Source organism: Gobio gobio (genome assembly GCF_949357685.1).
Source record: "Gobio gobio genome assembly, chromosome: 6".
Lineage (NCBI taxonomy): Eukaryota > Metazoa > Chordata > Actinopteri > Cypriniformes > Gobionidae > Gobio > Gobio gobio.
In genome coordinates this window covers 38,087,921-38,106,042 of record NC_137102.1, presented here as the reverse complement: position 1 = coordinate 38,106,042, position 18,122 = coordinate 38,087,921, and the positions used below count along the sequence as shown (strand labels likewise).

Below are 18,122 nucleotides of genomic sequence, written 5' to 3'. Positions count from 1 at the left end.
ACATCCTCTTTCAAATACACATTTTTGTCTCTACAATGAAAAAGTCAAATTATCTTTGCAGACTCAAACCACAGAACATGGTATCGTAATATTAAATATTTCCATTACAGCATCACTTTATCTTACTTACTGGATAATTTGTATAATATTTTGTTCTATGATTTGAATAGAATTCAGACGTTAAGCGTCATTTGTTTATTATTTGTGCCTCTTTGAATAAGGTATTCATCTGTGGCCACATCTTTACTGACTGCATTACAATTCCATATCACTTCATAACATTTAAGAATTGATAAATAATTGAACTAGTATAAGTAGTATAGTAGTCTAGAAGTAGTATAAGCAGGGAGAAATTGTCTCTGGGCTATTAAATGTATAAATGGTTGATCACTTATAGCATTTTTGTTGTTATCGTTGTTCAAGAAAAGCATAAATTGGGTTATTGTTTTGTTGAAACATGTACAGAAAATGGAAAATATCTTCTGTTTTTACTCATTTAAATGCATAAGCTATGCACAAGAAATAATCAGTCATCCAGGATGTATCACATTATGGCATAAAATAATTTTCATACATGGCTGCTTCAGATCTCTGTATCTTGCTGGTTGTGCTGCATGTTCTTTAGCAGGACACAATCCGACGTGAGCTGTTTGATATCCGGCGTGTAATCTCACAGGACCTGCTCCTCCGTGCCGTCTCATTCATTTGGCATGCTGCACAACAATCTGATTTGTTTGCTAATTGTGTCCTGTTCTTTATCTGATTGGTGCTCTTGCCTCTTTTGAATTGTGAAACTATGGCAACAGGCATCAGTGGGGCGGCTACAGGAGCGCACGAGCCAAAGAAAATCAGCCCTGTTGCAGACATTTCTCTGGTGCTGTATGGTTTATATGTAGAAGAGAAATTATTTAAATCCTTTGTAGATTGGCACTGATGGTTACGGGAGATAAATATCCACATCTTTGATTCGCAAACCGTTCTTTTCTCTGGACTCTTCAAATGCTCATGGTTTTGTCCCATGTCTAATGCTCCCAAGAGTCAAAATGCCTATTATTGACCATGTTTGTTGCAGGACTGATGTCAATTCTGCAAGCGTGTGCCAGTCATTCTCTCGTTCACTCTGTTATTGTCTACAATGTCTCGCTTCTCATTTTTCAGCAATTTATTCTTGATCTCAATGAAAATGTAAGAATAGCTGAACTGAGAGTAAGGAAGGGCGGTGTGGAGGAAGTGTGAATCTGCTGTGTGAGGCAAGATACCGTCCCGCGTTGATTCATCACGTCTCCCTGCTGGATTGTGAAGGGCCGTCTAATGAAGTTCAGCCCGTCAGAATGAAGGGACTAATTCTGATTTAGCTGAGCTAATGAACTTCCTCTCTCCTGGTGTGAGCGGCTCATGGGGCGGCCGGCATACTGACGGAGAGACACTGCTAGATGAGGAAAGAAAGAAAGCGTGTAAAATGCTTATTTGGTGTTGCTGAGAGGTATTACAATGAAATGTGTGTGTGTGTGCTCTGAAATTATGCTAATGCTTGACTTTAGGTATATCTGCATAATCTTATATGACAAGGATAAAGATTTGTTCAAGTCTGAAATTTTGCCACAAAAGCACTTACAAAAAGATTTTTAAATCTCCATGAACCCGTCACATTGACCACATACACACTGCAGAGTGAGAACGGCATTTAAAGGGGTCATGGATTGAGAAATCAAATTTTCCCTGATCTTTTGACATATAAGAGATCATTGCACTGTAAATTCATACTGGACATTTCAGAACTTCCAAAGGATGCTAATGTTAAGAAAGTGGCTGTTTATTTTGAACTTTGTCTCAGTAGAGTATTATTTGTTTGTTTGATTCATTTTACTGTGGACTTTTTGGTAAACCAGTCACAATTCAACACAGGCTTTCAAACAGACGTTCATGGAAATATATGTACCCGACAGTAATGTAACAACAGGCGTTCAGTCACACATTTGTTTATTGTTGTTTATGTATCTGTAAATTAAGCCAATGATTAACAGGCAACTTCACATTGTTTTACTTAGTAGCAAAAACTTAGTACCTCTGTTGTTATTACATTATACACAGAAAGCAATCACTCCCTTTATTATGGTTGGAGCCAGGGCTTGACATTAACTTTTTTACTCACCAGTCACTGTGGCTAGTGGTTTTCCAAAGTTACTAGCCACTCAGCATTTTCACTGGCCACAATTTTGACATCGATGGGGGAAAACTGCCATACACCGAACAGGCATGACCACCTTCCTAAGGTGTGTTGTGTTGGTCCCCCTTTTGCTGCCAAAACAGCCCTGACCCATCGAGGCATGGACTCCACTAGACCCCTGAGGTGTGCTGTAGTATCTGGCACCAAGGTGTTAGCAGCAGATCCTTTAAGTCCTTAAGTTGCGAGGTGGGGCCTCCATGGATCGGACTTGTTTGTTCAGCACATCTCACAGATGCTCGATTGGATTGAGAATTTAGGGGCCAAGTCAACACCTCAAACTCATTGTTGTGCTCCTCAAACCATTCCTGAACCATTTTTGCTTCGTGGCAGGGCGCATTATCCTGCTGGAAGAGAACACAGCCAACAGGGAATACCGTTTCCATGAAAGGGTATACATGGTCTGCAACAATGCTTAGGTAGTGGTCCAAATAAGTGGTCATCTGCTGCCATCTACTGGTTATAATGGCAATTTCATGTTATTTTCATGTTAAAAGTGTTTGTTTTCCACCAGATGACAGAAATTCTCCACTAAAGGATGCCACATCTTCCCTGTTATTAATTAAGTTAATTTTACTGCACAAATGTAAGTTTTTATAACATAACATAATATATATATATATATATATATATATATATATATATATATATATATATATATATATATATATGCACTCACCTAAAGGATTATTAGGAACACCATACTAATACTGTGTTTGACCCCCTTTCGCCTTCAGAACTGCCTTAATTCTACGTGGCATTGATTCAACAAGGTGCTGAAAGCATTCTTTAGAAATGTTGGCCCATATTGATAGGATAGCATCTTGTAGTTGATGGAGATTTGTGGGATGCACATCCAGGGCACGAAGGTCCCGTTCCACCACATCCCAAAGATGCTCTATTGGGTTGAGATCTGGTGACTGTGGGGGCCATTTTAGTACAGTGAACTCATTGTCACAAGACACAAGAAACCAAAAATGTGAAAATTTGAAAAATGTGAAAATTTGAAATGATTCGAGCTTTGTGACATGGTGCATTATCCTGCTGGAAGTAGCCATCAGAGGATGGGTACATGGTGGTCATAAAGGGATGGATATGGTCTGAAACAATGCTCAGGTAGGCCGTGGCATTTAAACGATGCCCAATTGGCACTAAGGGGCCTAAAGTGTGCCAAGAAAACATCCCCCACACCATTACACCACCACCACCAGCCTGCACAGTGGTAACAAGGCATGATGGATCCATGTTCTCATTCTGTTTACGCCAAATTCTGACTCTACCATCTGAATGTCTCAACAGAAATCGAGACTCATCAGACCAGGGGACATTTTTCCAGTCTTCAACTGTCCAATTTTGGTGAGCTTGTGCAAATTGTAGCCTCTTTTTCCTATTTGTAGTGGAGATGAGTGGTACCCGGTGGGGTCTTCTGCTGTTTTAGCCCATCCGCCTCAAGGTTGTGCTTGTTGTGGCTTCACAAATGCTTTGCTGCATACCTCGGTTGTAACGAGTTGTCATTTCAGTCAAAGTTGCTCTTCTATCAGCTTGAATCAGTCGGCCCATTCTCCTCTGACCTCTAGCATCAACAAGGCATTTTCGCCCACAGGACTGCCGCATACTGGATATTTTTCCCTTTTCACACCATTATTTGTAAACCCTAGAAAGGTTGTGTGTAAAAATCCCAGTAACTGAGCAGATTATGAAATACTCAGACCAGCCCATCTGGCACCAACAACCATGCCATGCTCAAAATTGCTTAAATCACCTTTCTTTCCCATTCTGACATTCAGTTTGGAGTTCAGGAGATTGTCTTGACCAGGACCACACCCCTAAATGCATTGAAGCAACTGCCATGTGATTGGTTGATTAGATAATTGCATTAATGCGAAATTGAACAGGTGTTCCAAATAATCCTTTAGGTGAGTGTATATATTGGGGCAGGAGGAATTTTCCATTCTAACTCTTAATCTCGATTCTGCTTCTCTGTTTGTGATCAGGCTATTTAAAGCCGTTAAACTCTGGGAACGTTTTCAATGATCCAGTAATCGAATTCATTCAAACAGTACAAAACTAATGTAAAGAAGGCCAGGCTGATCACATCACATAAGAGAGAATAGAGACTCACATTGCGTTTTTAGTTAATTGTTTGTTCCAGTGTGTGCTTTGCTTTAAAACACAAGCTCTGTCGAATTCTGCGATTCTGAAGAGCACAATTTTGGTGACGTACCGGAGTTGTACAGTAAGCGCGTGAGTGTCTGATGCAATAAACCGTGTGTGCGTGCACTCCAGATCACTGATCTGACGCTGCATTCATGTACAGACACACCGTACATTCGCGTTGTTTCCACACACACTCAGGAAGGGTAATGTTTGATTTGTCATATGTACATTTTTGTGATTAGTAATCGTTTATCAGTCAAAGCAGTTGATTTAGGAGTTGTTTTGGCATCTCTGTATGGTCCTGTTCGGTATCGAAGCAATCTCGTTGTTGTTGCTCTGTACCCATACTATACACTGTGAATTATTATATATATATATATATATATATATATATATATATATATATATATATATATATATATATATATATATATATATATATATATATATATATATATATATATATATATATATATATATATATATATATATTATCCACATATTGCCTACAGTAATATGAAGTTTTTCTATATTCTTATAAAATATTGATTGATATTATCTGGTTATTTCAAATGATTATAAATTAATTAAATATTCAGGGCTTTACTTGATTGGTAGTGTAGAACCTATTGTTCGTGTCTTCCCATGTCTATATATATAAAATCATACTAGCCCCCCTACTATTGAAATCCTAGAATCACACCTGCCTATAATAATTTGAGAATAACCTTTTGTAACCTACAATAATGAGCAGCCCCTTGTTAATTTTCTTCTAGAACCAGTCTTGATTTGAATGTGGCCGTGAATCACGTTAAATAATTAATAATGATCTCATGGACAAGTGAACATTCGGTATGAATACAACTAAAGATGCTTTTCTCCCTTTGTCTTCATTAGACACGCAATGTCAGACTCTCATGCAAAAACGCTACAGCGTTACGAGTATATACACGTGTCTGTGTGTGTTTTGCCAATCTGTGAATCTACAGCTCAGAACCATCATTAATCATAAACGTTTGATTTGATGAATTTCCCTTATAACACATTATTTTCAGCGTTAAATGAATAAAGACATGGCAGTCCCACATGAGCTGCTGAACTCATCAGGGAAATCACACACACACACACACAGGAGGAGGAGTCAGTGTTCAATTCCCAGGGCTTTAATCACTGTTAATTTGGCTCATTATGTATGAATAGATGCACAACTCCCCTCAGTGAGCTGTTCTCAGGTCAGTATCTGCCGCCGTATAGCTGCAGCTCCGCGTGTATCCATTGCAGATCAGACAATCTCTCAATGCATTGTGACAGACCTTTCAAGATCTTATTTCAAATAAATACAGTTCTTCAACATTTGTTCGGCAATCTTTGTTCTGCTGAAATGGAGCTTTTCCATTACAGGAAATGTTACATTTTAAAATATACTACAGGAGAAACTGTAAATTGTAATTATTTGTTTTCAGTTATTTTAATGATCAAATATTCATGGGCCTGGTTTCACAGAGATGGCTTAGATTAAGCCAGGATTAGGCCTTAGTTCAATTAGGACATTTAAGTAGCTTTTATAAACATGCCTTTGCATGCCTTTTAAACATTACTGGTGTGCATCTTGAGACAAAACAATGGCACTGACATATTTTAAGATATGCTTTCATTTAAAACAGCTCAGACTAGGCTTAAGCCTTGCCTGTGAATTTGGGGGTTAATCAAGTAATTTAGATCAAATAAATGCAGACCGCAACATAAGAATATTCTTTTCACAACGTAAAAAAAAATCTTGCTCATATCTGTGGTGTAGCTAGTAAGATCCACTGGTTATCAAGGCAACCATGAGTACCTCAAAGCATCATATTCATCTGTTCAGAAGACCAGCTGAAGCACGGCTGATGTAAAGATGCTCCTCTTGTTCGGACTTTGATCATCAGACTTGCATTTTTTGCCTAGCGGGTTATATAATTGTAAATAAAAGCAAATAGTGCCACACTGATATATAGAGACCAGAATATCAAAGATATTGGAGGTGGGCTCTATTGACTTGGAAAGGTCAAACGCCATGCAGACAACGTAACAATCAGCTAGCAATGCCCTGACAATCACCCAGAACACCCTAACATTGTGAAGGTACAAAAACAGATGTAAAATGAAGTCAGTGAACTGGTAGTCGTGTCTGGACTGCCGTAGTGGTGTTTGAAGATCCTGTCACAGTTGACGCTATGCTGAAGGCCATCTGTGGCCACCTGTGCTAACGACTCCTCTGGGGGTTTGGCGGGCTGCAGCTGCTCCCGTGTGGCACGTGCCCCTGGAGTCGCTTGTACAATCGCATCTGCACACACAGACCTTCAAGTTCAGTCCACCTCTCTGATATAAGTCACGAAATCAACTCTGCTATATACACGCAATACTTAATGCCACATGTAACACACCTTAAAAAAGGCTTCTTTTTTTTTTACATTTGTAAATTACACTGATGAAAATGTGTAAAATGTGTAAAAACAAGATAACGGTATGTTTACACGTCAACGATGTTCTAAAAACAGAAATGTTTTTCCTTTTACGCGATTCGTGCTAAATGATCCCCGTTCACACGGATCTGCGAAAATGACAAAAAAACTCTGTATTCTGCTGCCAGGCCAGTAGATGGCACTGTCACTTGTAAAAAAACTCTACACACCTATAGACTATGTGTATGATGTTCTCGTTTACATGGAGACGTAAATGATATCCTTTTCAAATTGTTTTACTTATATTATTTTTCTTCAAAAGACTATGCTACATAATGACAGAAAAAACCTTACTTATTATTCATTTTTCATGTTGTTGTGAGCTGAGCTTGAAATACTCTTTTTATATCGTGATGAAATTGAGGAACCGTGTGAATTAGTGGAATGTTTCAAAATTGACACAATAACAAATTATTTAAATGTAAATAAAATGTACATCCGGAAAAAAACTATAGGAACAATACAGTAGAGCAGTGGTTCCACACTAGGATATGTGTACCCCTGGGGTACGTGAGGTGACCATAGACTGTAAAAAAAATATGGACGTAGTGTCCATGACGTCACCCATAGTTTTCTGAAGAGAGTTTTTGAAGCCTCAAAGTCGGGCATTGCCATCTTGGCAGCGCGTCACCGCGTGTCACTCCCGAATAACAGAAAATGGGCAAAGAGACCGGATGTGGGTAGAGCTGAGGTGATGTGAGAGAACCTGGGGGAGGTTGCCGCTTGGAGGTGACTGCGGGGGTACGCCAACAAAATACTGAGTTTTGCTGTTCATTTAATTCTACATCACCTTAAAATTGAAAAATTAAAAGCATGTATTTCTAACAGGCAAAATACAGTGAAAGGTCAAATGCATGATAATAAATTATGCTACCATAGCAGGTCATGCTACATTACTACCCTTATTGACAATGTACCTTTGTAAAGGTGGGGATTTATCGCTTACCAGCATGAAGAACAAATATAAACACAGATTGTGTACAGAGATCGATTTAAGGCTCAAACTCTCTTCGACACAGAAAAATACCTTGTGTGAGTTCTTGTTTTTATTGTTGATCATCAAGAATGCAATGTTTCCAGTTTAACAAACAAAAGGGTAATATTAAGTGATTAAGCACAGCATTGTCAGTATTGTTTGCTCTATTTTGCAAGGAAATAATAGGGAGCCACTTTATATTAGGTGGCCTTAACTACTATGTACTAACATTTAATTCAAACCCTTGCAACTGATCCAGAATGCAGCGGCGAGGTTGGTCTTTAGTGAGCCGAAGAGAGCACACGTCACGCCTCTCCTCATCAGTCTGCACTGGCTACCAATAGCCGCTCGCATTAAATTCAAGGCACTGGTGCTCGCCTTCAAAACATCCACTGGCTCTGGACCAATATACCTAAACTCGCTCGTTCAGACTTACACACCCTCCAGGAACTTGCGTTCTGCCAGTGAGCGACGCCTTGTGGTGCCATACCAGAGAGGCATGAAATCGCTGTCACGGACCTTTTCCTGGACCGTTCCCACCTGGTGGAATGACCTGCCTTTCTCAATTCGTGCGGCCGAGTCTGTAGCCATTTTCAAAAAACGTCTAAAGACACATTTTTTCCAGCAACACCTGACCGATCGAGAATAGCACTTATCATTCTATTCATTGTCTGTCTGTCTAATTTATTTATAAAAATAAAAAAAATAAATAAAAAAAATTCTGTTCTGTTCTGTGCTAGATTAACTGAGACTTGTTACAGCACTTGCATATTGTTGATATTGTTGCCCTTGGACTACTCTAGCTGCTTCTATTGCCCTCATTTGCAAGTCGCTTTGGATAAAAGCGTCTGCTAAATGACTAAATGTAATGTAATGTAATAATTTGATACATTGCACTTATTGTGTACACACATGTTTTTACATTGCACTTACATTTTTAAAAATACCTGCATGTAATTACATCTGTACTTAATTTCTGTAGTTGCATTTAAGTTAAGAACTCTAATGCAATTTCATGCATTCTGACTTATTTACACTGTTAAAGAGTTGGATGCTCATGCTAAACATGTCGACATTTTCAAAAAATGAGTTAGATGTATTACAGAGTATTTATGTGCCAAATACACTCCTTCCGGATTCCAACAAGTTTCGGAATGTTTTTTTGTCGAATGTCTGTGTTTTGTTGGCAATCGGCGTGTAAGTGCATATAATGGTTAACAGCACGAACGTATAGTGAAAAGAAAGTTATCCAGGGAGTGACAATGCCACGAATGTATTGTGTGTGTTTGTCATAAGTGTGAATGTGTGTCTCTTTAGCTCTGCCCACTGCACTCCTCCACGAGTTCGTCTGTTTTCGGAGAGTCGGTACAGCTTATCTGTCTTTTATAAATCTAATAAAACTAAAGAATTTCTTTTGTGATATGATGGATCCAATGTCACTCTTTAGGTACTCAAGATTAACATGAGATTGGCTGAAACGGTGTGTACCCCTCCTCCCCCTTCTCATAATATTTACGTGTTTTTAACATCATTGCATATTTCTCTATTGAAAATGTTTTGTAAAGGTATTTATAAAGGTAGAAAATTCACTGGAAAAAACGATTTAAGGGTTCAAATATTGTCCCGTAAGGAAAAAGGTGTGACTGCAGTCTAAAGCACCGTTTCCACTGAAATTACCCAGAACAATTTGTCCCTGGAACTTTTTACCTAGGAACTCTTTTTTTCCCCCAGACCTGCTGCTGTCTACATTTCCATCACGGTTAAAGTACCATGAAGATTAGTCTGGTGACGTAGGACTGCGCACGCCGACTTTACAGTTCCCACTGGATTTCGTTCGTTGCAAATAAATGTAATAAAGCCTGAACTATTTTTTTAAACTCCATTGTTGATTCGAATAGCAATCAACTCTTACTGCACGCACCACAACAGACTTTTAAAAATAGTGGTTGAAATAAAATGCTGCGTCGGGTCGACCAATCAAAATGTTGCGTGAACTCAACCAATCAGCATGTTCAGCACCCAAGTCCCACCCCCAAAAGTTCCTGAACTTTGAAATGGTACTACCTCGCGAGCAGGGCCATTTTGAGGGGGAAATATTTACCCGGAACTTCATTTAGACCCTGGTCCTTACGGTCGAAACACACAGAGTAACCACCCCAAAGTCCCTAGTTCCTGGGAAAAGTTCCTAAAATGGAAACGCTGCTTAAGTGGAAGTTAGGGGGTACGCAGAAGTTTGTTCATCAATAAATATTAATTTACTTCAAGAAGGAAATTTAAATATCTAGTTAAACTAGCTTTGGGCCATTTGTCATTGTGGCATAGAGTTTTTGTCTGGTGTATGCTCTGTTTGTGTCCGCCTGCCTGTTTCCTTTGTTAGTTTCTTGCTTACTGATTATGTTATGCACCTGTTTCAGGTTCTGTTGATTACTTTATTTTAGGGGCCATTTATGCGACACATTTATGCGTTTTCAACTAAATACAGAAAAATGTTGTGTGTTTTGGCCATTCATTTACGATTCAATGGGGGCCTTTTGTTGGCCTGAAAATCCTAACTTTTGAAAACGGGTTTCAAAGTGTAAATTTTTGAAAACAACACCAGTATTGTCTTAGTGTAAACTAAAAAAAGAAAAAAGTAGGTGACAACGCCACCTACTGGCCTGGCAGCAGTATTTTTAGTCATTATTGCGGATCTGTGTTAACAGGGATGACAACGTTGTCATCTGTACATGGAAAACGAAAACGAAAATCTTTTCCGTTTTTAGTTCATTGTTGTCGTGTAAACGTAACCTAAACCTCTCACAGTTCTTTGTTCAGTGTCGTCTATGTTTAATGTGGTTGTGTTTTATATTTCCTGAGTTTCTCCTACGTGTTCCCTGCTGGGTTTATTATTAAAGACTGTTTGTTTCTTGGAATCCCCAGAGGCTTCCTTGTCTCATGTTCTTGACCATGTGTTTCTGTGCAAAAAAAAACATGATTCACTACATGAGAATTTTATAAGAATGCTTGAAATATATCGTATAATCGGACATTTCCAGTGACACAGTTTGTGTTTGTGTTTTTCTGTCTTTTCCCAGAGGAAGGTCTCATTCATGAATGTAAACTATGCAGTCAAACCTTTGACTCTCCAGCGAAACTGCAGTGTCACCTCATCGAGCACAGCTTTGAGGGGATGGGCGGCACGTTCAAGTGCCCCGTCTGCTTCACAGGTACATTTTTTATATTTGTATGTGTATATGTCAGAGCAGCATAAAATCAAAACCCTGAATGGGAGGTACACCAAGCATATAACTTAAAACCTAAATCTGCATCTTATGCAATCACTCATCATCTTGATGTATGTCTCTACTGCCAACACAACAGCATGCTTCATCTGTCTTCCTCTCTTTCCCTGGTTCTCTCATTCTTATTGACTTAATCTACAGGGTTTTTCTTTTTTTCATTTTGGCTTTATTTCGTGTTGGCGCCTGACAGACAGGTCCCAGATCTCCTTCCGCACTCATATTGATCATGCAGCAGAGAGAGAAAGAGAAAGATAGAGAGACAGAGAGAAAAAAAGCAGCTTGGTGAGGACAGCTTCCGCACTGCAGAAATCATGACAAACATGAGACTTAAATGAACACATGAATCGCACATACAAACACTAATCTAGGGGCGTTTTCACACTAGAGCTCATGGCACGGACCCAAGTACGTTTGACATCATTTGAATTGTGCAAAAGTCTGAACTCAGATTCTGCCTGACAACAGTGGCCTGGGGTTCAGATTATGTGGTCTTGTGGATTGGTATGAAAGCAATCCAGCCTCAATTGCAGAAGTGAACTGCTATTGGTGATGTTGCTTCTTCACAAGCGAGACGGATGCCTTGCAAACAGAGCATCCAGTACATTTTCCTTGCTGCTTGTCTCTAAAAAAGGCCGTCAGCAATCAGATCACATTCTTTGCAACCCTTGCAACACTCAACATACACATTTGCGGCAGATAGATGCAAGTATGGTTCTGTGGGAAAATCCCCTATTATTATTTATCTACTGTTGTAAACAGTAGGGTGTAACGGCTCAAATTGGTCACGGTTCAGTTTGTATCACGGTTTTAGGTTCACAGTTTCGGTTCGGTATTTGCTATGTTCGGGGACAAAGGACTATTGTCAAATTAAAATAAAGGAAATAAGAACAAATAATCTAAATACAAGCAACAGTGCAAATTAATATAATAGAGCAAAGATACTAATAAAATAAACAGTGCTTTTCAGGTTTTTCAGGTAGGTCTGACATTAGTTTTCAGGTACAGAAATTGAATTAAGTAATCAAATGTAAAATAACATTGCATATTTGTACTGTATAAATTAAAGAGGAATCCTTATTAAAGTTACAAAAGCTATTCAATCAATAGCATTCAGTGATTTCCCTGTCTTTTGTTGCTTGAATAACATTAAAAACACAGTCAGCAGCAGGAATATTAGGCTGCTGTCACTTTAAGACATAATGCACAGATCCAATATACTGATACTGATACACTTGCGCTGTCTTTCTCGACTGTATAAGTTCACTTAACAGACTATAGCCTCTTTTCCACTGTCAGGCCGAATGGTTCTCAGAGGTAAACGTTCCATTCCGTGCCGATCTGGGCCAGCTGGTACGGTTAAAATTTCATTTTCCACCGTGAGGCTGATAATGGCCGCTCTTTAGAATGTAATTCAAATGCGTCAGTCGTTGCCTTGGTAACGCAAGTTTGTTCAAAAACAGTATGTAAATAGCGAGCGCATTATGGAGGTCGATGAGGTATTTTTTTTTATTTTATTAATCTGCGTTTTTGTCGCACAAATAGCGCGCTTAGCCAGCTACTGAGAAACTGGTAGCCAGGCAACAAACAAGTGACAAATCCTGAGTGGCGACGTCACTTACCGCATTAGACAACCGTGTTGAAAATTCCAGGCCGAGAACGGTTTGTAATCGTGCCGTGCCATACCAGGCTCAAGTGGAAACACAACTGGAACCGTACCTTTCTAGCCTAGAAATCTAGCGGCAGCAAATCTAATTTGCAGCCAGGGTAGTCTAGCAACTCTCAGTTGGCGTGCGAGCTGGAAAAACCAAACTCTGGTCAGGCCAATCACATCGTGTATAGAGTCGTTGGGTGGGCTTAACATAATGACGGCAGAGTTGACGCGGTTCCGCATACTACTTGTAAACAAAGAAGCTGGCAAACAGCGGTCCTTCGAATCGGCTTTGGCCACGACTCTGGAAGACTTGGAGTTAAGCTTTTCTTTGAGAAAAGAAAAAAGAATGGCACTGAAGTCATTCGTAAGAAAGGAAGATGTGTTCGGAGTTTTGCTGACCGGATACAGTGAAAGTTTAATCTATCAACTAGCTCCGCTTCACCTTCTTCGTTGCTCTGGTTGGTTGTAGCGCTATCCTATTGCGTGCAGAGGGAATTTTAAAGACAACCATTTATCCCGCCCCTCAGATTGAGCCCTGCCAATGGTGAGTTCCCAGACCCAACATCTTGATGTGGGTCTGGCTTGTCAGGCTAGTACCTTACCATTCTAAGAACCGTTCAGCCCAACGGTGGAAAAGCGGCTTATGTTTGCTAGGATACTTATCAAGATAGACAAATAAAAAAAAAAAGACAAATTAAAAAAAAAATTTGTCAAATTGCCCATTTAAGTGCAAGACTTGAAAGAGAACATTTGTGCACTTCGGATCTGTGCACACACAAATCTTCTCACAGCACGCGCAAGTTCTCATTCGCGTCTTCTGGCTTTTGAATGTTTAAAGTGCCAAGACTTATATGAGTTTAGTTTAAACACAAATAGCAACGTGTGCTGTTCAGGTCTCACTTGCGCTAGCACGCAATCAACACCCGGGTGATGACCGCGTAATGACCGGTCATGTTCCAGCATACGGCAGCACTCGCATCGAACAAAGCTTACAAAGAGTGAGTTTTGTCCATGTTTTTTCTATTATTTATCTATTATTGCTGTTGTAATGTATTATTGGGGAGCTAGCATGTGTACCCATCAACAGAAACATACATTAGCGGAACTGTCTGTTTTACACATTGTTATTTTCAACAAACCATATTATAGATGCATTGTCAGATTTGAGATGAACCGCAGTGCAAGTGCGTGCCGAACCGTAGGTGGAGAACGGTACAGTTAGACTGTTTACACCCCTGGTAAACAGCTGCTGCTAGCACTCTCAGTGGTAATCATGGTGATGACACCAACGTACTGTGGTTCGGAGTCAAATATAATGTGAAGACAGACCTTCGGGGGCCGAGGGTGCAGCTGAAACAATCAAATCTAGTGTGAAAACAGCCTAACTCCAGCTAAAACATTTATGCTCACCACTGAGTATAATATGGCGGGCTCAAATCCACTGGTGCTGTCTGGCCTCTACAGGGACAAATAATGATCGCAAGTAATAGGATTTCAATTCACCAGTGGAACATCTTGAATTATATACATTTTTATTTCATTATTTCAACATGACCAGTTTTAATAGAACAGGTTTGTTTCGGGACTGTAGACAGAGTGGAAGCAGAAATGAAGGAACGTGGATGGGGTAGGACAAGCGCTGCGTGATAATGCAAAGCGAGGGAGGATGAGAGAGGAGAGAGGGGGAAGGAGGTAAAAGAGGAGTTGAGGAGCCATCCAGAGGCAGCGGAGAGATGTCAGAAGTGTCGCTCTCACGGGACGCATTTGACAGCTATGTGAAGTCAGGCAGCCCGCAGCTGAAAGTAGCTCCATTTACCCTGGAGGAAGCTGAGCGCAGAACAAACACTCTGCGTGCCACTTATGAGCTTTTGTCTCACTTTACACAACAAAACATTAGAGTTTTACACTCAATTGTGCACACAATGATGCTGCTTGCCTTTGTAAATATAGGCCCATTAATAGAAATACATAAATAAGTAACTTGTAGTTATAGTTAATTATTGTCTACATTGTTTTTCCAGAAGTCAAGAATGTGGCTGAAAATACAAATGATTCTTTTTTTAAACATTATTTAACATGACTTTTTACCAAACCGTTTATCGGTTTGTTAATATTGAGTTATTTGTATGAAAGTATAGGATACTTTATTCTATGCAATGACGTTAGCCAATCATAACAGTGGCCGTTTACTGATAAGCATTAAAGGAGGCTCGCCATGAAGTGTTACGGTCAGTGTTACGTAACTGCCCTGAGACACAAGGTTGTGGATCCAAATGCAGCATTTATTAAAGGATAATCCAAAGAAACAATCCAACAAACAGGCAAGAGGTCATAAACACATGCAAACAATCCAAAACAAAAACCAGGCAGGAAACTCAAACAGGATAACCCCCAAAAACAGGGCAATCCAGAGAACAGGAAAAGGGTCAAAACCATGGAACAGGAAACAGAAGAGCACTCCGAAATGCAGTGTAAAACATACAAGACTTCTCAAAGAGTGACTGCTTTAACCAGGTAATATAGACAGAGGCTGAATCCGACATCGCCCCCAATACCCTTAAATAGGGCATTATTTGTGGGGACAGCCATTTGTAGTGGTGTCCAAAAACATAGTGGACATTATTGAGTACACTCATTCAATCCCACAATGCACTGCAATAACGAGTGTGCAGCCGATGTACACACAACGGCTGTCCGAATTCACTCACTCGTTTTCATTCACTCCTTCAAGTGAACTGTATCAGTGGACTAAACTAGGGAATAGTGATTGAGGGTTTAGGGGACGATTTTGGATTCAGCCAAAGTTATCAAGGGTAAAATAGAAACAGCTGAAACTAATCAAGGATAATGAGTCCTGGCAAGGAATTCTGGGAAATGCAGTTCATGGTGAGACCAAATGGTCTTGGGAGGACTGACCTCTGGTGGATATCCTGGGCACTCCCGCTGTTGATCGTTACAGTCAGAATGAGAGTTGAAAATAATAGTTTTATATTTATATTTTATATATATTTTACACACACACACACACACACACACACACATATATATATATATATATATATATATATATATATATATATATATATATATATATATATATATATATATATATATATATATATATATATATATATTTGTGCAAAAAAAATACATTTACAAGTGAACATAAATACATATTAAAATATGTTTTATGTTTATTTTATATTTTATGTTAACTGATGCATTAAAATCTTAATTTAAGCCATTAGTGTTAGATTTACTATAGCATTTCTTTGTCACTGTACTTAAGTATATTTTAAAATATCTGTACTTTATCTCAGTATTTTGATTTGGGGAAACTTAACTTTTTACTTTGACTTCACTTCATATTGTTCTCCATTATCACTCATTTGTGCTCGTGTTCAGGATGTCAAACACACAGATGCACGTCCATGTTACCTGTGTAAGTTGAATTAGAAAACACAGGTTCTCATTGACCTTAATAAAGCTAATGTGGCTCTAAATCCAAAATCCAGTGCAGTGGCATGTAGGCAAAAGTTGTTTATCCCTTATAAGAAATTCAAATGAAGACCAGATCTCACTCTTTACCTCAGAGACATGACTAGCCACCCTTAAACATATGGGTCTCTAAAAACAAACAGCATGTTTGAAGTACTCCTGTGAGAATAACGGCATACTCGCACTCTCAAACACACTCTCATTCAGCTTAATTAAAGGCACACAGACCCACTATGTGTTTTAAGTGCCATTTCAAAGATTATATGTGACTGAAATCAGGCTACGCATAAATAAAGAGTCTGCATGAATATTAATATTGTCAATATAATTAGCACTGTTGACTAATAGAGACAGTGTTTTTGCATGTAGAAGGGATTGCCGTTCCTGTGCTTGTTTATTTTGCGGCGTGTCCCTACAGTGGCTCTAAATAAAGCACATCATTATTCCTCGCCGTTCACTATGACTCAAAGCACCGGATTGACCATTATCCAGTGGAAGACACAGAACAGAGCCAGCCAAATCACGGATGGGGAATCAAAGCCGTGCTACATTTGCGGAGTGTTTTGACGCAGGTGGAATTGGTTCTCCCATGATTCAAAGGGCTGGAAACGTTTGGGTTTCCCAGCATCTTGATTCACTTAGTTGTGACAATACTTCTTTTATATGCTGCCAGACTGTACAATTTGAGCTAGGAAAACATGTGTCTTTCCTCATTTGAACCGAGTAATTTTATGAAAAAGAAAGACAGAAATGGGAGGAAATTAATTCCAGGTCTGATTCACTTATATAGTTATTAAGTATCTACATTTCTACCAGCTTTATAATATTCAAAAAAGATTAGCTTTGCCTTCTGAAATTGTAGTTTTATTGTTTGTACACTGCCAGTCAAAACAAACCCCTACTCATTCTTAATTACAACTATTTCCACATGTTTGAATGATAGTGAAATCATTTCAACTGTGAAATAACACAAGTGGAAGTATTAGAATTGTGTAGTGATCAAAATCCGCGAATCCGCCTTTTGCCAAGCTCGCTCTACTCCTTTTTCCCATCACATATTACATTGGAAAGGCATTTACTTTCAATAAAGTGCCTAACGAAATGTTTAATAATAATAAAAGTATTTATTGGGTAGGTGTATGGGAGGGCTTTTATTGTTGCATTTAAGGCGGCATCTATTTAATAATTGTAATAAATATAATAATTTACACTATTATTATTGCATCCTGTTAATATACAACAATACTGGGGTGGAAATAGCATGTATCTGCCAAAGTAAAGTATAAATAGCATCTAATTACTATTTACACATTTTGCAAAGAACTTCTACTTTTATATGGTGTAAATAGAATATATCACTATTTTCACTTAGTGTAAATAGCATCTATCGCCTTTTAGACATCTAAGAGCTTTTTGTTGAGTTGTCAAGTAAATAAATCAATGACACTTTTAGTTTTGTTCTTGCATATACACTACCATTCAGAAGTTTGGGGTCAATATGTTTTCTGAATTCTTTTAATAATCAAGGACGCAATAAATTGATGAAAAAAATTCTGTTTCACTTAAATGCTGTTCTTTTGAACTTTCCATTGATCAAAGAATCCTGAAACCAAACAAAAAAATACCATAGTTTTAAATTTTTTTTTAGCAGAGTGCCTATTTACACTAAGTGCAAATAGGCTGCCTCGTTGGCAGAGGCCTTGGTGAACAGAAATGTATAGTAATGTTTTCTTTATAGTAAAGTTTACACAGAGATGATAGCGTTATCCTTCAAAACTCATTTTCAAAACTTGCACTTTGAAACCTATTTCAAACTTTGCACTCTCAGGCCATC

The 18,122-nt window shown here is 38.8% G+C and overlaps 1 protein-coding gene across 2 annotated transcripts in view; it reads left to right on the top strand.

Annotated features, from left to right (window-relative positions):
* Window positions 1-18,122, top strand: part of LOC307128003 (zinc finger protein 521) — a 130,038-nt gene that overhangs the window by 99,769 nt on the left and 12,147 nt on the right. For both annotated transcript variants that reach the window (XM_079819518.1, XM_079819519.1), the window contains exon 5: window positions 10,933-11,064. In XM_079819518.1, coding sequence (XP_079675644.1) covers window positions 10,933-11,064 — 132 coding nt within the window. The remainder of the gene's footprint in view (window positions 1-10,932; window positions 11,065-18,122) is intronic.